Genomic DNA, 20,947 nt, shown 5'->3' on the forward strand with positions numbered 1-20,947 from the left:
TACCTTAATACTATCAGCGACCCCTCACCAAAAATCCAGCTCACCCAACATCATCCCACTCCGAAAACTCAACTACACGCTGACCAGAGGCCCTTTTGCTCAAACCTTTGCTTGAAAAATCAAGATAGCTTTCTCTTCTGCTTCTTCTAAGTAGAAATCTTATTGTGAATTGTTCATCTTGTCCACACTCCCTATACCAACAGCCTAGACCTTTGGTGGGTACCTACCCTGAGACTTGCGTCATGCACAATTCTCCTCTAAACGTTTGACTGACTTGACCAAGTTCTACATATCCCGCTGTTACACAAATAAATCAGCATAATGGTTGGCCTAGGTCCTCGCAAGCCACCATCCCGTAAGGGTAAGTACAATGGTGTCTTGCTTAGATACCGCAATGAACCCACCTTACCCCTTTTGTCCCATTCTGTGATATTGGTTCTTCGGTATGGTGCAGACAGAGCTTTATATACCTCTTGGAAGAACTGTGGGATCGTGGGTTAGAGACCGTTCAATGGGTCCAAGGAGCTTTCCCTCCGGGTGGTACCGTGCAAGCCGCATCTTGCTTCCGAGAGCCTGGGGGATGCCATACTTGGAGTCAGTCATGTATGGTGTTGTTTAACCCTCCTTTACGCCAGTATGGCAGGTGCACCTACCGCGAGCATGCCATATCGTGATTCGATCTTGTTTCATACGGCTGGGAAGACCTGGGCTGGACCTGCATATAAAGTCGAGATGATAAGGGTCCAGACTCCTCAGGGATACGTTCCCCATTCACACACAAAATCACCCCGACCTTGAAGTTCGCTGCCCTCCGTTAACCATTGTATCGACTACCTCGCTTGCGTACCTGCCAATCAGATGAGCAACTCGTCTTTAGAGCAAACATTCTTATTCACTATTCCCTATGCCTGCCCCGCCCCCTCCGGCACGGTCAACACGGCAACAGCCTCAGTTGACGCGCCTTCGCGATTCGTATAATACCAGTCCACACAGCCTCTGGAAATGGGAATCTGCTCGTGGTCCCACAACAAGAAGACACACCTATCATCATGGTTGTTCACAACGCTGCTGTCTTGAAACCCAACCACTAACACAATGAGTATCACAGGATCGATGGCAGATGTCCCCAAGGACTTGCTGCAAGAGATCAAGAAGCTTGAGCAGCACTTTACTATCGACACATCTAAGCTGAAGCAGATCACCGACCAATTTGTTTCGGAGCTCGAGAGGGGTAAGTTCCTGCAAAGCAGATTGACGTAGTCAAGCTAACAATGTTCAGGTTTGACCGTCGAGGGCGGTGACATTGTAGGTTGCCAGCTTCTGTGAATTGTGACAGCGCGCTTGTGGTCTGTTTGCTAATTGATTTGTAGCCCATGAATCCAACTTGGGTCATGGCTTACCCTGATGGCTACGAGACTGGTACATATCTTGCTTTAGACATGGGTGGTACAAACTTGCGTGTTTGTGAAATCACTCTGACGGATAACAAGTCGGAGTTCGACATCATTCAGTCAAAGTACCGAATGCCGGAGGAATTGAAGACAGGCGAGTCTGAGGAACTCTGGGAGTACATCGCCGACTGCCTGCAACAGTTCATCGACACTCACCACGGAGAGCTTCCCCCGGATACGGCTAAAATTCCCCTCGGTTTCACTTTCTCTTACCCAGCCACACAGAACTACGTTGACGAAGGTATCCTGCAACGATGGACCAAGGGATTCGACATCGATGGTGTTGAAGGTCACAATGTCGTTCCTATGCTTGAGGCTGCCCTCAACGCGCGAGGAGTTCCCATCAAGGTTTCCGCTTTGATCAATGATACAACCGGAACCCTGATTGCTTCGGCATACACAGATACCAAAATGAAGATTGGCTGTATCTTCGGTACTGGATGCAATGCAGCTTACATGGAGAACTGTGGCTCAATCCCCAAACTAGCCCACATGAACTTGCCAGCAGATTGTCCGATGGCCATCAACTGTGAGTGGGGTGCTTTCGATAACCAGCACAAGGTCCTGCCACGAACTCCCTACGACATCATTATCGACAAAGAGTCTCCGCGACCGGGTCAACAGGCCTTTGAGAAGATGATCGCTGGACTTTACCTGGGCGAGATCTTCCGACTGGTCCTGGTGGATCTACACGACAACAAGGAGGTCCACATCTTTGAGGGTCAGGACATCAAGAAGCTCCGAAGACCATACAGTTTGGATGCTTCTTTCCTTTCTGCTATCGAGGAGTAAGTGATTTGTGACTTGAGCTTGGGCACTTTCTATTAGCTGACACTATCTAGTGATCCTTTCGAGAACTTGCAAGAGACTGCTGATCTGCTCTCTGATAAGCTCAACGTTTCAGCCACCCGTCCCGAGCTCGAGCTCATCCGCCGCACTGCCGAGCTGATTGGTACACGTGCTGCCCGACTCTCTGCATGCGGTGTTGCAGCCATTTGCAAGAAGAAGAACTTCCAGCCTTGCCATGTCGGTGCGGACGGTTCCGTCTTCAACAAGTACCCCCACTTCAAGGCCCGTGGTGCTCAAGCGCTCAAGGAGATTCTTGACTGGCCCACCAAGAAGAGTGCTAGGGAGGAGGACCCTATCGAAATCCTGGCCGCCGAGGACGGTAGCGGTGTGGGTGCTGCGCTTATTGCTGCATTGACTCTGAAGAGAGTTGAGGCTGGCAACCTGGCTGGTATTCTTCACCCAGAGAACTTCAGATAAGGCCATAGCGTGAAGACCGGCTTTAGGCAGGAACCGAATACACCTCAGTCATTGCTGGGAATGGTTCTATTGCTATGTTCTCAAGATAGACGTTGGACACGGATCAACCCATAAAGGTGCAAGTGGGTAGACGGTACACTGGACTCAGGTTAGCCAGGCCACAAATAAAACCAAAAAAAAGAAATGCACAATGACTTACTGTTGAGCGTCCAATATCTCCTCTTGACTCCTTCCCAACCCCCCTCCCCCTCTTTTTCCAAGCCTTTCATGTCGACCTGCATCTCTTGCCATTCTACATCGAGACCAGCATCAGAAAGGTGCATTTCGACGACCTTTGTGTAAACGTCGTAGCAGATTTGTCTATCAGCGCCAAGACCGTTGAAGAAGCCAAACCGGCCATCCTCTTCCATGAGTCCTGGCACAAATTCCGTGAAGAACATACGCAGCTGCGAATAGTCCTCACCAAAAGTGTCGAAGTAAATGGCATCGTATGTCTCTCCGGCCTCCAAGAGCTGGGGGATTACGTCTTGCCATCGCCCTTGGTGAACCCGATATGCGCCCTCCTCGGCACCGCGTGCCGCCCAGTCTGCACCAAACTTGGAATCAGGCCCATTGATATGCTCCATGACCTCGGGATGTGCCTCAATGATGTGGTGTTTCGAGGGACGAGTCTCGGCGAACATGGCGTCAATAATGCCCATGCCAAAGCCAATGTTCAGGATCTTCTTTCCGGCCGCCAGGCCCGGAAGCAGTGTGTCGACGGATGCTCGCATGATCTCGGTTTCCCAGGCCATCATAACACCGTTCAAGGAGGAGTCAACCAGTTTTCCGTCCGTGTACGTGAGGTTCGAGCGCAGGTACTCCTCGGAGTTGACTTGATCATCACTGGTCACGGGTTTCGGCGGTTGGAAAGCTCGGTCGGGATTCGTTTCGACTATCTCTGTCTCTTCCTCTTCCTCCTCTTCTTCTTCTTCTTTCTCCTCTACTTCCGCCTCCTTCTCTGGCTCTCTTGCTTCTTCGGTGGAAACAAGCTCGGGTGCCTCGTCGCCGTCCTCTTCTACTGCGCCAGTGTCGTTCTCGACAACGACGAACTCGTCCATCTCCTCGTCGTCTTGGCCTTCGTCTTCGGCCTCGGAAGGCAGGTCCTCATACCCTTCGAGAAGCCCGAACAGCAGCTCGGCCCGCACGCCGGCCTCGACGCACATCTGGTACAGCTCGGGCTGGCTCAAGCGGGCGGCCAGATCGCCGGGGGTCTCGTTGTTGGAGTCGACATCGTTCCATATGGCGCCGCTGAAGAAAAGCTCCTCGAGCACTGCCTTGACCTTGTCGAGGGGGGCGCCGCAGGAGTTGCGGATGGCGGCGTGCAGGGGCGTCTCGCCGGTCGTGGGTTCTTGGACGCTGGCGCGCCCGGGGACGTCGAGGAGCGGTCTCAGGGAAGCCAGGTCGTGGTTCCAGGCATGGTTCAGGATGGGCGCGATCGATGGGGGGCAGGTCGAGGGGATGCGCGTGTCGTGGGAGTATTTCGAGTCTGCCATGATGGGCGGGTAGAGGGTCTCGAACGAGATGCGCTATGGTCGATTGTTTTTTTTATTTTTATTTTTCTTTTCTTCTGTGTATTAAAAAAAAAAGAGCACCTTTCAGCTGTAATGGCACGTATTAACCCAGGATCTGCATGTAATACCAGACCATCATCGCCCATTAATCAAAAAGAATTGCATACTCGGGGACGGAGGGGCTGCGGGGTAGTTCTTGAAAATAATTATTCTTTTACGGGGCCAATCCGTCCATCGGTCGGGGGACTAGGGAGATGGTGGCCGGTTCAGAGTCCACAATTACACGGCCGGAGCACTCTGGACAGTCTTAAGGTGACAGCCGGGAGAAATGTTAGTCGTTGGACAATGCATGGGCAGCGCGGGAAGCACATGCGCTGCACGCTGCAAAATGTTTCGGCGAAGTACGCCCCCAAAAAGATATCACTGTATTACTTCATCCGTACTGTGTGACTAGGTGGGGGTTGACGTTGCTTTCCATGTCTCTACCCGCGACCACGTGCTAGAATGCCGCGACTTCGATTGGCCAATGGAGGCCTGTTTGTTCGTGGGGCTACCGTGGGGCTAGCGAGAGTCTAACCTAGGGGGTGGGAGGAGCTCAAGCCTCAGCTCATGCTCATGCTCATGGTCGAGGTCTGCATGGGCCCATTGGGCCATTGGCCATGGCGTGGAGTCGGCAGTCTGCATGGATACATCATTCTCGTAAAACGTCTCCGGCTCTCTGTTATTATTTGTCGGTTATCATTATCTGCAAGCCTCATTCGATTGTTCAGAGCTGCCGAAAACGTCGCCTACCAGACTGAGTTGTTCTCGACATCTTCCCTACTGCCGTCCCCGAAGCTTGTCTCCAAACTCAAATCAATGTACGCCCGTCCATCCTAAACTGACTGACTGACTTTTTGTCTCGTCTCGCGTTCCACGTTCCTCTGTTTGTTGCGTCATTGCTGTGCAATTGCAATTGCACATGTACCCACGTACCCTGACATTGATTGACCCATCGTCAATGGCCGCCATATGCTGATTGTAGAAGATATACGAAATAACACCAAATTTTGGATCTCGACTCCGGGCGGAAAACCTCCTCGCAATTGGCGCGCCCACCCCGGCACCGTCGTCATGAAGTTCGGCGAGCAGCTCCGCTCGAGCATTATTTCCGAGTACCAATGGTACTACATCGACTACGATGCCCTCAAGCAGTCCCTGAAGAAGGCCGCTGCCCAACCTGCCGATGCTGAGTCCTCAAGCACCTCCCCGACCTGGAGTAACGACGATGAGGTCGAATTCGTGAGGCAGCTCGACGAGCAGCTCGAGAAGGTCTACCGCAAGACCCAGGTCAAGACCTCGGAGATCCAGCGTCGCATAATGTGGGAGCAGAAAGAGGTCGACGATCTGGTCAAGAGAATGAATGAGCGCGGACCCAATGAGCCAGGTCCGAGCGAGGAGGAATTCATCGCGAGAGAGGAGTTTTTGAGTGACATCATTGCCGATGTTCACGATCTTGCCAAGTTCGTCCAGGTCAACTACACGGGCTTCCTCAAGATCATTAAAAAGCACGATAAGCTTACTGATCAGCATCTGAAACCAATCTGGGGTGTCATGATGAGCCAAAAGGCCTTCTTCAAGGAAGACTACGATAAAGACGTTGTGAAGCTGTCAAGGATGTACGACATCGTTCGCACCCGGGGTAACCCCGTAAAAGGTGACAGCGCCGCTGGAGGAAGTCAGGGCAGCTTCGTTCGGCAGACCACCAAATATTGGGTGCACAAGGAAAACATTACCGAGCTCAAGCTCATCATCCTCAAGCATCTCCCAGTGCTTGTGTTCAATCCCAAGAAGGAGTTCGAAGCCGAAGATGCCGCCATTACCTCCATATATTACGACAACCCTGAGACCTGGGACCTATATGAAGGTCGTTTGAAGAAGACAGAAGGAGCCGAGGCCATTCGACTGCGATGGTATGGTGGCATGCAGACTGATCAGATTTTTGTGGAGAGAAAAACGCATCGTGAGGATTGGACGGGTGAAAGTTCTGTCAAGGCACGTTTCGGCATAAAGGAAAAGAACGTCAACGCTTATATGCGAGGTGATCTTCTCCCCAGGGCTATCTTTGAGAAGGCTCGTAAGGAGGGCAAGAAGTCAGAAAAGCAGATTGCTGAAGACGAGAAGCTCGCACAGGAGGTCCAGTGGTCTGTCTTGAAGAAGGGCTACAAGCCCGTCTGCAGATCATTTTACAACCGTACCGCCTTCCAGCTACCAGCAGACGCTCGTGTCCGTATCTCTCTAGACACGGAGTTGACTATGGTGCGTGAAGATAACCTGGATGGGGTCAAGCGATCTGGTGACAACTGGCGGCGTATGGATATCGGTGTCGACTACCCCTTCTCCCAATTGCCTCCTGGCGATGTCGAGCGTTTTCCATACGCTGTCCTTGAGGTCAAGCTCCAGACGCAGCATGGACAAGAGCCCCCTGAGTGGGTTCGCCAACTCATCGGAAGTCATTTGGTCGAGGCGGTTCCGAAATTCTCCAAATTCATTCATGGCTGTGCAACTCTCTTCCCTGATCGCATTCATTTGCTACCTTACTGGTTCCCCCAGATGGATGTAGACATTCGCAAGCCTAGAACCCAGGACTTCGGTATTCGGCGGCCAGGGCTGTCCGCTAGTGGTACAACCTCTGATGACGAGGAAGATGATGATGATATCGATTCGGACGTGGAGGAGGAAGACGCTCATAGTTCTCGCAACGGCCATTCGCAAGGGCAGTCTGCTGCTAACGGGGGCCGAACCCCTGCCCTGGCGGACCTGGAGAACCAAACGGCCACGGATATACTGGCTAGCGACGACTATCCTATATATGACTCCGATGACGAGACTGACCCAGATGACGCACTTGAAGAGGCGAGGAGAGTGGGCGGCTGGACATACTATTCTAAACTTGCCGAGAGCTATGCAAACTCAGCAGGCAAGGGTCTGTCACGTGTCCTCCATGCCATCACCCCCCACCCACGCGGGTCAGCTATTGGCCCAAGCAATCGTCAAATCATGTTCTTTGGCGGCCAGGAACTCCAAACAAGGAAGTACAAGGCACCAAAGGGGAAGAAGATATACGTCCCAATTAGAGTTGAGCCCAAGGTGTACTTTGCAGCGGAAAGAACATTCCTTGGCTGGGTAAGTCATATCTCTATGCTCAATCCACTGCCACTAACCGCTTTGACCAGCTCGAATTCTCGATATATATTGGCGCCATTGCTGTCACTCTACTAAACTTTGGCACCAAGCCTACTATGACGTCCTTCATTGTCTCGGGTGTTTTCACGGTGCTTGCTATTGTCGCGCTATGCTACTCCGTTGGTATTTATCTGTACCGTAGCGGCGCTATAAGGGAGCGCAAGGTGATCAAGTACTATGATCGATGGGGACCCACGGTTCTGTGTGTAGCATTGTTCATTGCAGTAGGTCTGAACTTTGGCTTCGAGGGACGGGACCGCCAGCTCTGGTGATCTAATACGCGCTACATTGGGTATATAGTACCACGCCAGAAATGCTGGGTTGCCATGAGCTTGGCGTGTATTGTTTATAGCGGCCTACCAACCTACAGGATGAAGTTCCTCAGACTCCGTGTATATCGAAAGGACAGTTGTCGAGAGTGAATCTTAGCATTTTCAGATGTATACCTCTCATCTTAGGTAACATTTTCCATGCAGTATGACCAGTGGAGAGCTTCTTGAAAGCAAATGTTGCTTGCGCTGCTAGAGGAGTACTCAAGAATGCTTTACCGTAGCAGAGCGACTGGACATGCATTGCAAAATTCATGTACATATTATTAGATATCAATAGTTCAAACTTTGCTCATTGACACAAGTGGACTGGATATGTTGATGGCTGTCATATACATGCCCAATGGAAGTTGCGGCAATTTGACCAAAACCGTCCTAGACTGGTTGCAACTTCCCAATTACCCCGGCCTTCAGTGAAGTCGACCAACCCCTGTATGGTTCAATCTATCGTGGCAAAGAACATCAGAAGACAGAATATCTCCGGGCTGTGATATGGACCATGTGCCGCCGGCGAGATAAGAGCCACACTATGTGCCTGCACTGCCGGCTGTGGTATAACCTGTACTTGAAACTGATTGCCTGGTACGCTTTGAACCAATGATATATACCTATGCCATCGCTTGTCTTTGACGTAGACGATAGCTTCTTGAATATCAACCGTAACCGTCGGTCTAAAAAGGCTTTAAAGAAATCAACAAAATTACTACTCTGAGCTGGACTATTGCAACTTTTCAATATGCCAGTTGAACTAGATCCACCCCCCGGAACTGTTCTCCTTCTTGAATGTAAGCCCTGGGTCGTGATAGGAAAAACGTCGCCATCCTTGAGAATAAGGAAGACCCAACGATAAAAGCTGACAGGCACCAAGTACATCGAGATGTCACAAACGAAGAAGAGATCATACTGCTACCTACACCATCTGACGATGTCAACGATCCGCTGGTGAGTAATTAGCCTTGTACATTTCTGCTTTCTGATAGTGATTCAGAGCTAACAGATTTTGGTCAGAGATGGTCAAAATGGCGGAAATCGTTTCACTACGGGCTCGTCACAGCCGTCAGCATAGCCGAGTTTACATTGTTAGTGTCACTTCTCTCTTCCCTCTCTTGTGCCCAGCTCGCCAGGCACTGACCACAATTCATGTGATAAAGACTATCCATACAAACAACTTTTTGGACCCAGATGCTTGCGGAGATGGATGTCGACTACGCAGACTTGACCAATGCGCAGGCTGTGCAACTTGTCGGTCTGGCTGTCGGCTGCATCTTCGTCATCCCCTTTACCAGGAAGTACGGCCGCCGTTCCACATATATTTTCTCGACAGCTTTACTGGCAGCATCGTGTTGGTGGGCGGCGTACATGAAGAGCCGTGTTGAGCTCTACATAACCTCCTTACTGTTTGGCCTTGCAGGTGCTCCAAATGAGACTGTGGTGCAGATGAGTGTACGTGATGCTTCAGGCACCACTGCAAGACATCTTGACACTCTTGCTAATTCTTCGAGAGACAGATAACGGATTTGTTTTTCCTCCATCAAAGAGCATCGGCCAATGCCGTGTACTTCGTCGCCGTCATGATGGGCAGCTTCCTCACGCCGATGATCGCGGGATACCAAGCGTCTATTACTGGCTGGCGGGACTCATACTTCGCACTAGCCATAATACTTACCCTACTCACGGTCGCCTTCGTTCCTCTGTTCGAGGAGACCAAATACGTCCCACTCACCAATGATAGTGATACAGGAGGCAGAGTCCAGATACCCGCAGAGTCGCAGTACACTCCAAACAGCGCCCGACCGAATACGAACGAGAAAGATATCAAGATAGCCCTAAATGCGGACCCGGAGCTCCTAGCCGCCCGCGTATCATCGCATGCGGTGGGAATGGCGCTTCCGCGCCCCAATTCGTGGCGGCAGCGCCTCCGATTTGTCACGCCGACGGGCGAGCCGCTCCTCAAAACCGCATACTACCCACTGTACACCGTGTGCCTGCCGCACGTCGTGTTCTCGGCCGTACAGTTCGCACAAGCGGTGTGCTGGCTCGTGGTGGTCTCCTCCATGATCTCCATAATCTTTGCCGCGCCGCCGTATAGCTTCGATTCGGCCGGGCTCGGGTACATGTTCGCCGGCCCTTTCATCGGTTCGATATTCGGCAGCATCTACGGCGGCCCGCTCCTGGACAGAGCCGCTGTTTACTTCGCCAGGCGCAACGGTGGCGTCTACGAGCCGGAGATGAGGCTTTATCTCTTCCCTTTCCAGGCTCTTGTCATGGCCGGCGGCTTGATCATGTTTGGGATCACGGCAGACAAGGTAGCTATGTTGCTTCCTTTCGTTGCATGACCACGCTCCATTTGAATGTGCTGACAATTCTCGATCGGGCAGGGGTGGCACTGGATATATCCCAGCATAGGCGCCGGCTTCTTCGGTTTCGGCATGGGTGCGAGCGGCGATATTTGCTTCACCATGATCCTGGACACATATCCCGAGGTATGCCATATTGTGCCCACCTAAGTAGTTCTCACGCAATTTTCTCTCCTCTCCAGTTCTGCTGTCGTGCAGCTAATCACAAGTCCTATCGAAAAGCTCGTCTCGGAGGCATTTGTGCTCATCACCTTTATCCGCAACTCGATCAGCATTCCCGGGCCGTTCTGCATCACACCTTGGCTCGCGGCCATGAGTGTTAGCAATATGTTTATCACGGCTGGCCTCATCTCGCTCGGCGTGTCACTGTTCTGTATTCCGTTCCTCGTCTGGGGCAAGAAATGGCGGGTTGGGCTTGCTCCGTTCTACCGCGGGCTGTGTGATGGAGTCACTGGCGTTCGTCGCTGATACACACATTTCAAACTTTGTGGTCAATATTTTGAGGATATATTGGGTCGGGGTTTCAGTGTTGCAGAGCCATTTCTGGTTCAATTCCGTCGGTGTGGGCGTAAACATATTTACGATCAGAAATGTTTCACAGAGCAATATCCGTTGATCGGCCCCGGAGAGAGGACGTCTTGATGCAGCTTAGGCAAGAATCAGGACTAATGTGGCTGCACGTAGGACAAGTAGATTTTTTTTGCCTCAGGTGGCATATATATTACTTTATGTTATAGGAACATATGATCTCACCCTCGTGTTCATGACTAAAGTTTCAAGACGAACACGGGAGTAACGCTATCATGTTTTTGGTGATTAGAATGAGATTAATGTGATCAACTGAGGTAAATATAGGCATCCATCACAGCATCTACGGCACGATAGATGAATACTTACCGGATAACATGGTTCGTTTCAAGCTTTTACGTGCGCTGCTTATTCAGTATTACCATGGTATCTCTTTTGACCCGCTGGCTCTAACAGCTATGGTCTTCCCGAAGAGCCGGCATATCTCTGGACATAAGTCCTTCAGTAGGTTTACATTCGCGTGCCGATACATTTACAAGGTTCCTTGGCCTTGAAGCGATTCTGTTGTAGTAAGCCGACAGCCGAGAGGAGCCGTTTGCGGCAACTCTTCCCAATCGAGTTCGCATCAAACAGTCCTGAATTCGAGAATCTGTTCCGGGTATCCCCACTACAGTACGGCCATAACAACTAACACGTACACCCGCCATTTTATGAACCGCGTGCATTCTTTGTAATGGCTGGATGTCAAAAACGATGTCACAGGTTGTCATGCCCCGAGAAGGCAAGTCCACGCGGAGTCATAGGAATCGATAAAGATATTGTTTATTTTTCTGAGCGGGCTGAAGCATAGTATGTCTACATATCGCGTCAGAGTCTGCTCCTCGGTATTCACGCCAACGCGGAAATCTGCAAGATCCTAGTTTGAGCTTTATGTAGACAAATTTGTGTCATACTCGACTGGATCGGGGTGAAAGTCTAGGATCCTTGAGAAAGAACAGTAGAGTACTTGTGGTGGCTATAATATGAAAAATGGTAAATGTATGGGTTTGCAAGAACCGCGATAGAGATTATACAAGTGAAAGAAGAGTCGATTACAGTCCACGCTGCGTTTATCCCTAGATTCGGCATCTGAGTTCCGCCGCGTCGAATACTTTTTGCCCACGCGACCAGGTCTCCGCGACCTTTGCGCGCAAGAGTTTCGTGTGATCCCATTCCATATCCACCGCAACCAAATCAGCGGTAAGCCCTGGCTCGAGCTTCCCTACACTTGCATCCGCACGGCAAGCATAAGCGGCACCTTGTGTGGCTGCGGCCACCGCCTCTGCAAGCTTTAATGCGAACTGTGGTGTCACCACATCCTCAAGGTCCGGCTTTCGGGCTGAGCGTCTATTAGTTGCGACAAAGATATTGGCCAACGGATCGTGCGGCGCCGTTGGGCTATCGGTGCTGATGGCCAGAACGGCGCCGAAATCGGCGAACGAGGCGTATGGGAAGATATGCTTGCACCGTACCGGTCCGATCAGCTTTGGCCATGCAGTCAGACCGGCGGGGTCACTGTGTACTGGCTGTACGGAAGCAACGATGCCCAGCGGCCCCAGCCGTTTTGCATCTTCAGGCGAGCACAGCTCCAGATGCTCGATTCTATGGCGGCCCGACGGGTTGCCGACTTGTTCTAAAGAGTCCAGTGCGACCTTTATGGCTTGATCGCCAATTGCATGTATCGCACACTGCAGACCCGCGGCATCCGCGTGCTTCAAGACTGGCGTGAGGCTCTCCACTGTCCACATCGGATCAGCATTCTTGTTGTCGTGCGAGTAGGGTTCCCGAAGGGCTGCGGTGCAGGCGTCCACTACACCGTCGCATATTATCTTAATGCCTCCTACCCTGCGCTTTGAGGCGCCATCAAAACCGCCTCCGGTATTAGACTCTTTGTACAGCTCAATGGCCCTTTCCACCTGCTTCAAAGTATCTGCTCCAGATTCTTGTGGTATGATGAACCAGTACGCTGTGACCCAGAGCGGAAGAGGCCCCTTTTGGGACTCATAAAGTGTCAAAAGATCCCAGAGACTCTCTTCCATTGCCATCTCCCCAACACCAGTATAACCGGCTGAGATATAGGCCTCGAAAGCCGTGTCCAGAAAGGCAAACTTTTGCTCGGTCGTAGAAACTTTACTTAAGAATGGCCAAACGATAGTTACAGCGGCGCTTTCCGACAAGAGCCCGCTGGGTCTGCCGTTCTCATCGCGATGAATATGGCCATTTGGAGGATCTTCTAGGTCGTCCACTTTCAGCTCTTCGAGTGCGACCGTGTTGCACCAAACCGAGTGCAGATCATTGGCATCGATATATATCGGTCTTGAATCTAGGTCGTCCAGCTCTTTCGCCAATGCTTCGCCATTCGTAGAGGATTGCCACCAGTTGCGACAGAGCAAACGAGACAGGTTTGGGTTTGCCCTGGCGTAGTCACGAATGGTGCTTTGTATCTCTTCCAGGTTGGTACAAGACCCGATGTCCAGCTTGCTCATTGACTCGCCCGTCATCAGCAGGTGCATGTGGCTGTCCACGAAGCCCGGAAGCACAACGCGACCGTTCATGTCGTGAGTCTTGGCACCCGCGGCTCTGGCCGCTTGTACCGTTGGATCGCCATCTGATCCGACATGTAGAATCTTCCCGGCAGTCTGATCTATCACGATGCAGTCTGCAAATCTGCCTTCATGCTTCCTGCCAGACTGCGGCAAAAAGAAGCGTCCGTTCTGTAGAACCATAGACGTCTCGTCTACAGGCAAAGGCCCACGCGAGCTGGAGCGAGAAAGTAGCGAAGACATGGCCGAGGACAGTTTGGATTGCTGATGCTCGTTGCCATGTTATGATGCATCTACATGAGACTCAACTGCAGCTGCACCGGGCTAGGTAGTGGTCAAACACGACCTGGGTATAACGAGACAGCTCTTAACCCCACTTCTGGTCGTGTACCATCCAATCATGATCCCTTCCGCCATAATTTCTTGGCATGCGGACATAAGCGTTCCCCACACGTCCCAATACGGTCATTTTTCCACCACTTTTGGCCATTCCGTTTCTGACTGAAGCAGAAAGGAGACGTCCGCATGGAGCAAATGAAACATGGCTGTTCTCAAAATTCTTATTCAAGACACAAGACGAGAACCATGAGATATGCAAATTAGGCGAGAAGCTGAAATTAAGATGCCAGTCGTTATTTGGATCTAAATCACCATGAATGTTCCATTGACCAGTCTTCGGCATTTTTGTCTTCGGTGTAGACAAAAACATGTTCGTGCGCATGATACTTAAATGGTACTTTCCTATGTCTGCTCTATACATTCGTCATAGTGTAGAGAATTGTTCCACTTAGTGAATAGCTACGTTAGTAATCAAGTCTGAGTTGCGCCCTATCACGAAGCTACACGTGATAAATCTAGCTGTTATAATTGTTCTATACTTCAGCATACTGAGAGTAGGCATCCATATGTTCCACAATTCAGACTCCCCCTCCCCCCGTATGATAAGTCTATTCAGTTTCATAGGCGGAAGGGTACATATTGCTTGGCAAGTTCGGTTCGCTAAGCTTGAGAAGTCGAGGCTTTTTAGCATGCCATCACTCTTTAAGAGATATCTTCCCTTTACAGAATTGACAGCCCACGTTTGTTGACCTAGAGCGCACACTGCTGTAGGTAGACTCTACTCCACTCTTATACCAGTCTCACATTAGTTTGTAATATCATTTTATGGGTCAGCTTACTGTGTCCCGTCTTTCATTTTCCTTGCGCAAGTAGTCTGTCGCTCATACTTGAATAGTGTATTCATTTAAATTTGTAAAGACAGGTCCCGTAGGCAAAGCCGCCGGGTCGAGGCACTTCGGATCACGTAGCTAGCCTCCAGTCTATTTTCGATAAATTTCTTCTCCTTTCTTTCCAGCAGAGTGAAGAGTATCCGGCTTGTATTTCAGGCGCAAGGAAGTATGAACGCTGCTGTCCTACGAATCGTAGCAACATATATGTTCAACCAAGGACCAATCACTGCAAATCATCTAGAACAAGTTGCCAATCCTGAATTGTGGTTCAACTAGTTTTCCAGTCAGCCTGCAACCAATAGAAACACCAAAATTTAAACTGCTCCAAACATAACTGAAGGAGAATGTTTGGTCAGTGACAGATTCGGCGCATACCTTTGTTAACCCAATGAGGCCAGGTCAAGCCCGGATGGAGATCCCTGATTTCCCAGATATGACGTAACGCGGCTGCAATATCCCCACGATCAAAAAACAAACCCTTAGGTGTACGAATTCTATCGGCTATGATGTCCCGGACTTGGGAATCAACTGCTTCGCATCCGGCAATGAATAGCGGGAACACCACAGCGTACGACACCCGTGAGTCAACGCGGGTTTTACAAATTTCACTAACAGCAATCTGGACTTGCCGGCGAATTAACGGCGCCGTGAAAGGCAGACCACGGAAGCGTGTGTAGAAGAGTATGACGCTAGCTGCATGCATTGCCTCATTAAGCGATGCCACAGCCAGTGGGTCAGTAGCCCCGGTGGGCGATGTGATAACATCGAGCTCGGTATCGCGCGCACTGAGGAGTGTTTCCTCGAGATTGACGATCCTCAGCTCCAGGGATTCGTCTGGAATATCTTCCTTGTCTCTCTGTCGTGATAATTGGAGCTCGGCTAAGTGACCTATTCTGAGCAAAGGGTTCACCAATCGTGCCGAAAAGGCGTAAATGGGGTGACTGATCCAACTTTGGAAAGGCGAAGAATAGTTTTGCACAATCTCGTGGCTGTCCAGTTCAACAATGTCGCATACCTCATCGCTAAGAACCCTCGAAGGCGGCTGTAACGAGCAGAGAGCTGAGATGGTTGTCCAACGGAAACTAGTTAGAATTGACTCGCGATAGACACTTGGAATACTCGTGGAAGATCGTGACCGCTTCAAGAAAATGACCGCTAATTTGGCTGCAAGCCGGAGGAACTCTTCCCTTTTATCTGGGGCACACCAGTGCAATAGGCAACAAGCAGATATCATGGACAAAACACCCCATCCATCCTCTTCATGTAATGTAGTCAGCTGAGCTCGCAGTCCTTGACAAGCGCTCCGCCAAGCATTCACCATCAGCCGGTCGAACGTCAGCTGGTTTTGGAGCGCATTGTACTGGAACATGCTAAATGTCAGAACAGCCTCCCGAAGGACGGGGTTAGTAATGGCTAGATGAGGTATGGTGACAACAAAGGGGTCCTGGAAACCAGGCATATGCCCGACGTCCTCCCAATCAACACACAAGCCGTTGGCTTCTATAGATTGGAGGAAATACTGCCACAGGAATTGTCGTTTAGGCGAAGCCAGCATGTCATCTGGCCACGGTATTGGGCAATACAAAAGACCTGGAGCCAAGGTAGGAGCCGATGCTACAGCCGCAGAGGGCATCAGGGAATCTGAATAAGGCCTTGCTGCGGCGGCAAAAAAAGGGTCCACGACATGATCTATCAGTGAAATATCGGTGGTCGACAAGTTTTCGATCGGCTGAATGAAAGTGTTCGAGGACGTAGCAAACAGCTCGTTGGTGAACGACAGTTGGCTTTGCCAGTCTGTTCCAGATTCCTGATGAACAGTAGTATCCGCAATGTCTCCGATGCTTTCGAGCACAGTTGCTGTGGGTGACTCCGAACTTGGGGCCGGAGTGAGTGCTCCACTCAGGCCCGAGTCAACATTCTGAATGACATCTTGGATGTCATTTTGTGGAGGGAGCTCCCATTCAGACCGTCCTGTTTGCTGGGCTGTAGCACTAGGTGAAAGCGTAGCATTCCACGATTTGAAGATTTGCGGCTCGCACGTTTCACCATGCTTCAAACATTGAGAACAGTGAGGGCGCTTGTGGTCACACTAGAGGTTTGAACAAAACGTGGCATGTCAGCATCATGAATGAGTGGAGTGGGACTGTGCGGTGTGATTCCAACAATGGTGGTTTGCATTACCTTACGTTTCCTGCGTGCACATTGTACACACGCGCCTCTCATCCGCCTGCTGCCGGGCTTGCGCGCGGGTGGCATTGGTTATTGCCGGGGTCCCGGCATGCGATTCTTTCGTCCCACGTAGTCTAGATGATGCAAGGGGTGCGATTGCTCGTGTTGACCTTTCTAGCAAGTAGCCAAACTTCATCAGTCATTGGCGAGGAAGTAGTTTTTAGTATTGTAATGTTAATTGGAGAAGCAGGGGAAAGTGTTGCACATGCGCAAGTCAATGTTAACGTCGAATCGTTAAGCTAGCACTAAGCAAAGCTGATATGCTTAGTTATTGGTCTGCGCTATTGAACCACCGATACAGATAACTACTCTACAGGATGTCTTCCTAACCATATAACCAAGTCACTGAACCATGTGTGTATTTGAACGAACAAATTGCTTTGAGATTTAGTAGTGTCATTGTAATGCACCTTACAACATGTGACGCACTGGAGAACAACGAACTTGATACACACTAACTTACAGTAGTCGTAGAATTGGTGCCCAGCAACGCTGAACGTTTTCTTGGCACGGCTCGGTTCAATGAGCAATGTGCTGTGAGTTGGATCGGGATGCACTAATATTAGGGGGGAGGGGCGCTTTCGAGCCTCAGTCACTCTGCCACATAATGTGCCAGTACAAACCAGTGCTACACATATGGTGAGTTACGTCAGATACTCCCCCCTCTACTGTCATTGCCGTGTGGGCCGCAGACCTTCAGGGTAGTCACATGAGAAATTAGTTTCACGCAGGCATGGATGGACGCATGCGTTCTCGCAAGTTGTTGATTCTGTTCTTGCTTGGTTGCAACCGCATCATTGCAAAGATCAGACTGCTACTTAGGCGCGCTTAGAGAAATAAGCACATTTAGCAAGGGCCGTATATTTCCTTGGATTGGATGAAATTCATACCAATGCACAGCCAAATCAGCAACAGCCTTCATATCATGATGCATCATCTGGCAGAATCGCTAGCTTTGGGGGGTGAGGAGACTCAGGCTAGCCTAAGGTTAGAGGCGGCTGAATGCACTGCGCTGGGCCTTTTTGGTACAACAGGTGAGCAAAAGTCTCCGGACAAACCCCACCAAGACTCTATCGCTTCTATACCGTTGAAATAAATCATACAAAAATGGGAAAAGTATTTGGTCTTGGTTTTGTCTATAATCTTTACAAGCATACTATTCTGAGTATCATTTGGTCTCATCTCATCTATTAGAAGCTTTGTGGTAAGCTTTCAAAGTACTAACTTCTAAATTCTCCGTATACATAGGCACTAATCTAACGTACGGAGACTTTTGCTCAATCAATGAGTATATATGACCTAATGTCACCTTACACAGCCACTTATTCCTAATTACACACTTCAGCTTCTACACAGAATTTCCACTGTGAATTTGATCACTCTCCGAGCATGACAGCTACTATAAAAACGCCATTCGGGCATTCGCTCCCTCCCGAGGGCCCACACACGGTGACATTGCACGCTCCGAAGTGGGAGTCGGCTTTGAGATTTCGTGAGGGAGACATGACTTTATTCAGGCAATTGAAATCTTTGTATCCTCGCTTTTTCCCCTTCGGACCTTCTGCTATGGTAAAACAGTCAGAGAACGTACCGCCAACACAGCTGACAAAAGTTTACAGCTTCTGCAACATGTCAGCACTAAGCTTCAAGTCCCCAAAGGCCACGGTCTCGTCGGTTTCGTCTCTCCAGATATTTGGCAAACTAACAGAGAACATGCTGTCTCTAAGTTCCGAAGAGAAAGGGCATTGAAAGAGGATGAGATGAAGTATCATGTCATTGATATCGATGGCATCCGGCTCTACTTGGTTGAATACCCTTCCGCAAAAATGATGAGTGCGATATTTATGTGGCAGCACGGTGGGCTAGGGTTCTCTACTCGTCTAGGAGAGTACCTCTTATCAAAGATCGATACCCTTGACTACATTGGTGAATTCCCTGACGTTACCAACCCTCCTGAGCCAACTTACCTCCCTGAGGTAGAGAGTCATGAATTGCTGCGCAAACGCATAGCAGGCCTTCTGATGCGAGGTACTGTCCACAACTATCCAAAATCCATACAATCTCAAGATGTGTACCTCTACCAAACTGGAATGGCGGGTATCACTCGATTTCACGAGGTTGCTGTTCAGGAACGACCATACCCAGTGGCAGTTTTTGGTGCTGTCTTCCGTAAGTGATACTTTGCCTCTTGTGAGATCAAGTCTCTGACTAGATTTGACTACAGACAGCTCTTGGCATCTCTTCGAAGAAAGCCCCGGCGGCTTGAAACACTATGGCAAGTGTAACGATCACGATATCACCGAATTCGAGAGCTACCTAGAACAAGGCGGAAAATGTAGCTATGTCTTCACTGAGTTTCCATCCAATCCTATTCTAGTCAGCGTAGATTTACTCCGGCTGCGAAAGCTCGTAAGATTGATTTCGACACCACTAGCATCGACCTATGAACTAATTTTTGACAGGCGGACAAATATGGGTTCTGGATTGCCGTCGACGATACTGTCGGCTCTTTCTGCAATATTGACGTACTTCCTGTCGCAGACGTGATAATTACATCCTTGAGCAAGTCCATGTCTGGCTACGCGGACCTTTTAGCTGGCTCGGTCGTGCTCAATCCAAACAAAAGCAGCTATGAAATTCTCAAACGCACATTCACGAAGACTCACCACAATGAGTTGTTCTCAGGCGATGCGAACCAACTTCTCAAGAATAGTGAGGATTACTTACCTCGCTCTGCTATACTCAATCGCAATGCAGCAACTCTGACCGCTTACTTCCAAAGTCTGGCAGAGGATCCGAAAGTGCCCTTGACCAAGGTTTGCTACCCTCCTTACGCCGATGGGTCTAATAATCTACTACCATTCTTGCGCAAACCAACTCCCGAATTTCCTCAAATTGGCTACGGCTGCCTTTTCTCGATCGAGTTTGACAGCCTGGACCATTGCATTGTCTTTTACAACAATTTGGATTTCCACCAGGGGCCTCACCTCGGAGCGCACCTTACAATTACCATACCTTATAATGCGATGATTTACGGGAAAGAGAACCCTGAGTATCACGCCTCGTATGGCCTGAACCCTACTCAAATAAGATTCAGTGTTGGCTTGGAAGATGAGGAGGTGCTGCTTGAACGATGCAAAAATGCAATTGCTACCCTCGAGAAGTCAAGTGCTCTCACTAAGGAGGGTGATGACCTGGCCAATGAAGTACTACAGCCAATAGTTGAGAGAAGTGCAAACGAGAAAGCAGATATGGATCCGGTAGGCGGCAAACTGGTTGGTGGTCAATAAAATCGAGCACTGCTTGTATAGTTTGTAACTATACTAATTTCAGTATAATATCTACTTTGGTTTAGAACGCAAGCTCAATATCATGGCCAGATAGTACAAGAAGACATGCCGGGTCCTTGCACAGCCAAACAACTCGCTTCTATATTTTCCAGATTGTTTTGTTTGACGATTCCTGCGTTGGAAGTACCTTGCTGTGAATACAGGTTTTGCGGTATCGGGTTGTTCTCTGTCCTTGACTGAAACGACAAAACATCTCAAAGCACGTGTTTCGTGCAGGTCATAACAACAAGCAAGCGAAGATATCAATACTTCATAATATAATTGTGTTGGTCTTGTTGTTCGACACTCGACGCACACCCAGAGTCGGGGATCCAGCCCAGAAAGGGACGATACCACATCTTAGATCGATTTATGAAGGGTGTAATCTGTCAGTTCTGACAGAACCCAGAATCATAACGCCCTTACACGGTGAGCAGTCAATTTCAGGGAATAAGATCTGCGGCTCCAGCCCAGACTTGGAGACCCTCACCGATATTAACACTTCACCTGCGATCAGAAACTCTGAGATCTCTGTAGAAAACCCCGGGTAGTGTGCCGTGGGTTAGGCTGCATCCAGTGACCTCGATACTTGCAAATTTTGTGTTTTTATAAAAAAGCAATCTTTGCTATGGTATTGCGCGAAATGCCGACGGTATTATCTTCTACAGACGATCTGTTGCTCTCTTTTGTCGCGAACTACACCTATAATCTTGTATAATGCAACCTCGTCTTATACTGCGCCACGCTTCTCGGACTTAAGACTTATAAACATGTCCAGCGACAGGGTCGGTCTCCGTTCGCCGGACCGCGTGTGAAAGCCCGCTATGTGAGCTCTACGATGATTGGATAAACCTGCCCTGAAGCCTGAA

At 49.8% G+C, this 20,947-nt stretch overlaps 7 protein-coding genes across 7 annotated transcripts; 4 read left to right on the forward strand and 3 right to left on the reverse strand.

The window, feature by feature from the left end:
• Positions 1 to 321: 321 nt before the first annotated feature.
• BKA67DRAFT_522206 (hxk, hexokinase) lies at positions 322 to 2,717 on the forward strand (the record flags this gene model as incomplete). Its single annotated transcript, XM_046098354.1, has 5 exons — positions 322 to 361; positions 1,109 to 1,231; positions 1,280 to 1,305; positions 1,371 to 2,239; positions 2,294 to 2,717. The coding sequence occupies 5 exons, from the start codon at positions 322 to 324 to the stop codon at positions 2,715 to 2,717; spliced, it is 1,482 nt and encodes a 493-aa protein (XP_045955102.1).
• A 20-nt stretch (positions 2,718 to 2,737) lies between these two features.
• On the reverse strand, positions 2,738 to 4,425 carry BKA67DRAFT_368315 (arginine N-methyltransferase). The gene is made up of 2 exons (XM_046096469.1): positions 2,917 to 4,425; positions 2,738 to 2,855 (listed from the first exon to the last, which is right to left on the reverse strand). The coding sequence occupies exons 1-2, from the start codon at positions 4,250 to 4,252 to the stop codon at positions 2,821 to 2,823; spliced, it is 1,371 nt and encodes a 456-aa protein (XP_045955103.1). The 5' UTR covers positions 4,253 to 4,425; the 3' UTR covers positions 2,738 to 2,820.
• Positions 4,426 to 4,905: 480 nt separating this feature from the next.
• BKA67DRAFT_575297 (VTC domain-containing protein) lies at positions 4,906 to 8,115 on the forward strand. Its single transcript, XM_046103489.1, has 3 exons — positions 4,906 to 5,130; positions 5,298 to 7,435; positions 7,486 to 8,115. The coding sequence occupies exons 2-3, from the start codon at positions 5,384 to 5,386 to the stop codon at positions 7,765 to 7,767; spliced, it is 2,334 nt and encodes a 777-aa protein (XP_045955104.1). The 5' UTR covers positions 4,906 to 5,130; positions 5,298 to 5,383; the 3' UTR covers positions 7,768 to 8,115.
• Positions 8,116 to 8,281: 166 nt separating this feature from the next.
• On the forward strand, positions 8,282 to 10,868 carry BKA67DRAFT_638150 (major facilitator superfamily domain-containing protein). The gene is made up of 8 exons (XM_046105708.1): positions 8,282 to 8,406; positions 8,467 to 8,609; positions 8,693 to 8,766; positions 8,833 to 8,903; positions 8,976 to 9,267; positions 9,333 to 10,130; positions 10,203 to 10,307; positions 10,404 to 10,868. The coding sequence occupies exons 2-8, from the start codon at positions 8,561 to 8,563 to the stop codon at positions 10,647 to 10,649; spliced, it is 1,635 nt and encodes a 544-aa protein (XP_045955105.1). The 5' UTR covers positions 8,282 to 8,406; positions 8,467 to 8,560; the 3' UTR covers positions 10,650 to 10,868.
• A 647-nt stretch (positions 10,869 to 11,515) lies between these two features.
• Positions 11,516 to 13,632, reverse strand: BKA67DRAFT_575304 (amidohydrolase family protein). Its single transcript, XM_046103490.1, has one exon. The coding sequence runs from the start codon at positions 13,532 to 13,534 to the stop codon at positions 11,825 to 11,827; it is 1,710 nt and encodes a 569-aa protein (XP_045955106.1). The 5' UTR covers positions 13,535 to 13,632; the 3' UTR covers positions 11,516 to 11,824.
• Positions 13,633 to 14,771: 1,139 nt separating this feature from the next.
• Positions 14,772 to 16,979, reverse strand: BKA67DRAFT_575307 (fungal-specific transcription factor domain-containing protein). The gene is made up of 2 exons (XM_046103491.1): positions 16,702 to 16,979; positions 14,772 to 16,609 (listed from the first exon to the last, which is right to left on the reverse strand). The coding sequence occupies exons 1-2, from the start codon at positions 16,774 to 16,776 to the stop codon at positions 14,873 to 14,875; spliced, it is 1,812 nt and encodes a 603-aa protein (XP_045955107.1). The 5' UTR covers positions 16,777 to 16,979; the 3' UTR covers positions 14,772 to 14,872.
• Positions 16,980 to 17,814: 835 nt separating this feature from the next.
• BKA67DRAFT_575310 (cystathionine gamma-synthase) lies at positions 17,815 to 20,191 on the forward strand. Its single transcript, XM_046103492.1, has 4 exons — positions 17,815 to 18,318; positions 18,369 to 18,918; positions 18,974 to 19,158; positions 19,212 to 20,191. The coding sequence occupies exons 1-4, from the start codon at positions 18,139 to 18,141 to the stop codon at positions 20,037 to 20,039; spliced, it is 1,743 nt and encodes a 580-aa protein (XP_045955108.1). The 5' UTR covers positions 17,815 to 18,138; the 3' UTR covers positions 20,040 to 20,191.
• The last annotated feature ends 756 nt before the right edge of the window (positions 20,192 to 20,947 follow it).

The sequence above is a fragment of the Truncatella angustata genome, assembly GCF_020726525.1.
Source record: "Truncatella angustata strain MPI-SDFR-AT-0073 chromosome Unknown BKA67scaffold_7, whole genome shotgun sequence".
Taxonomy (NCBI): Eukaryota; Fungi; Ascomycota; class Sordariomycetes; order Amphisphaeriales; family Sporocadaceae; genus Truncatella; species Truncatella angustata.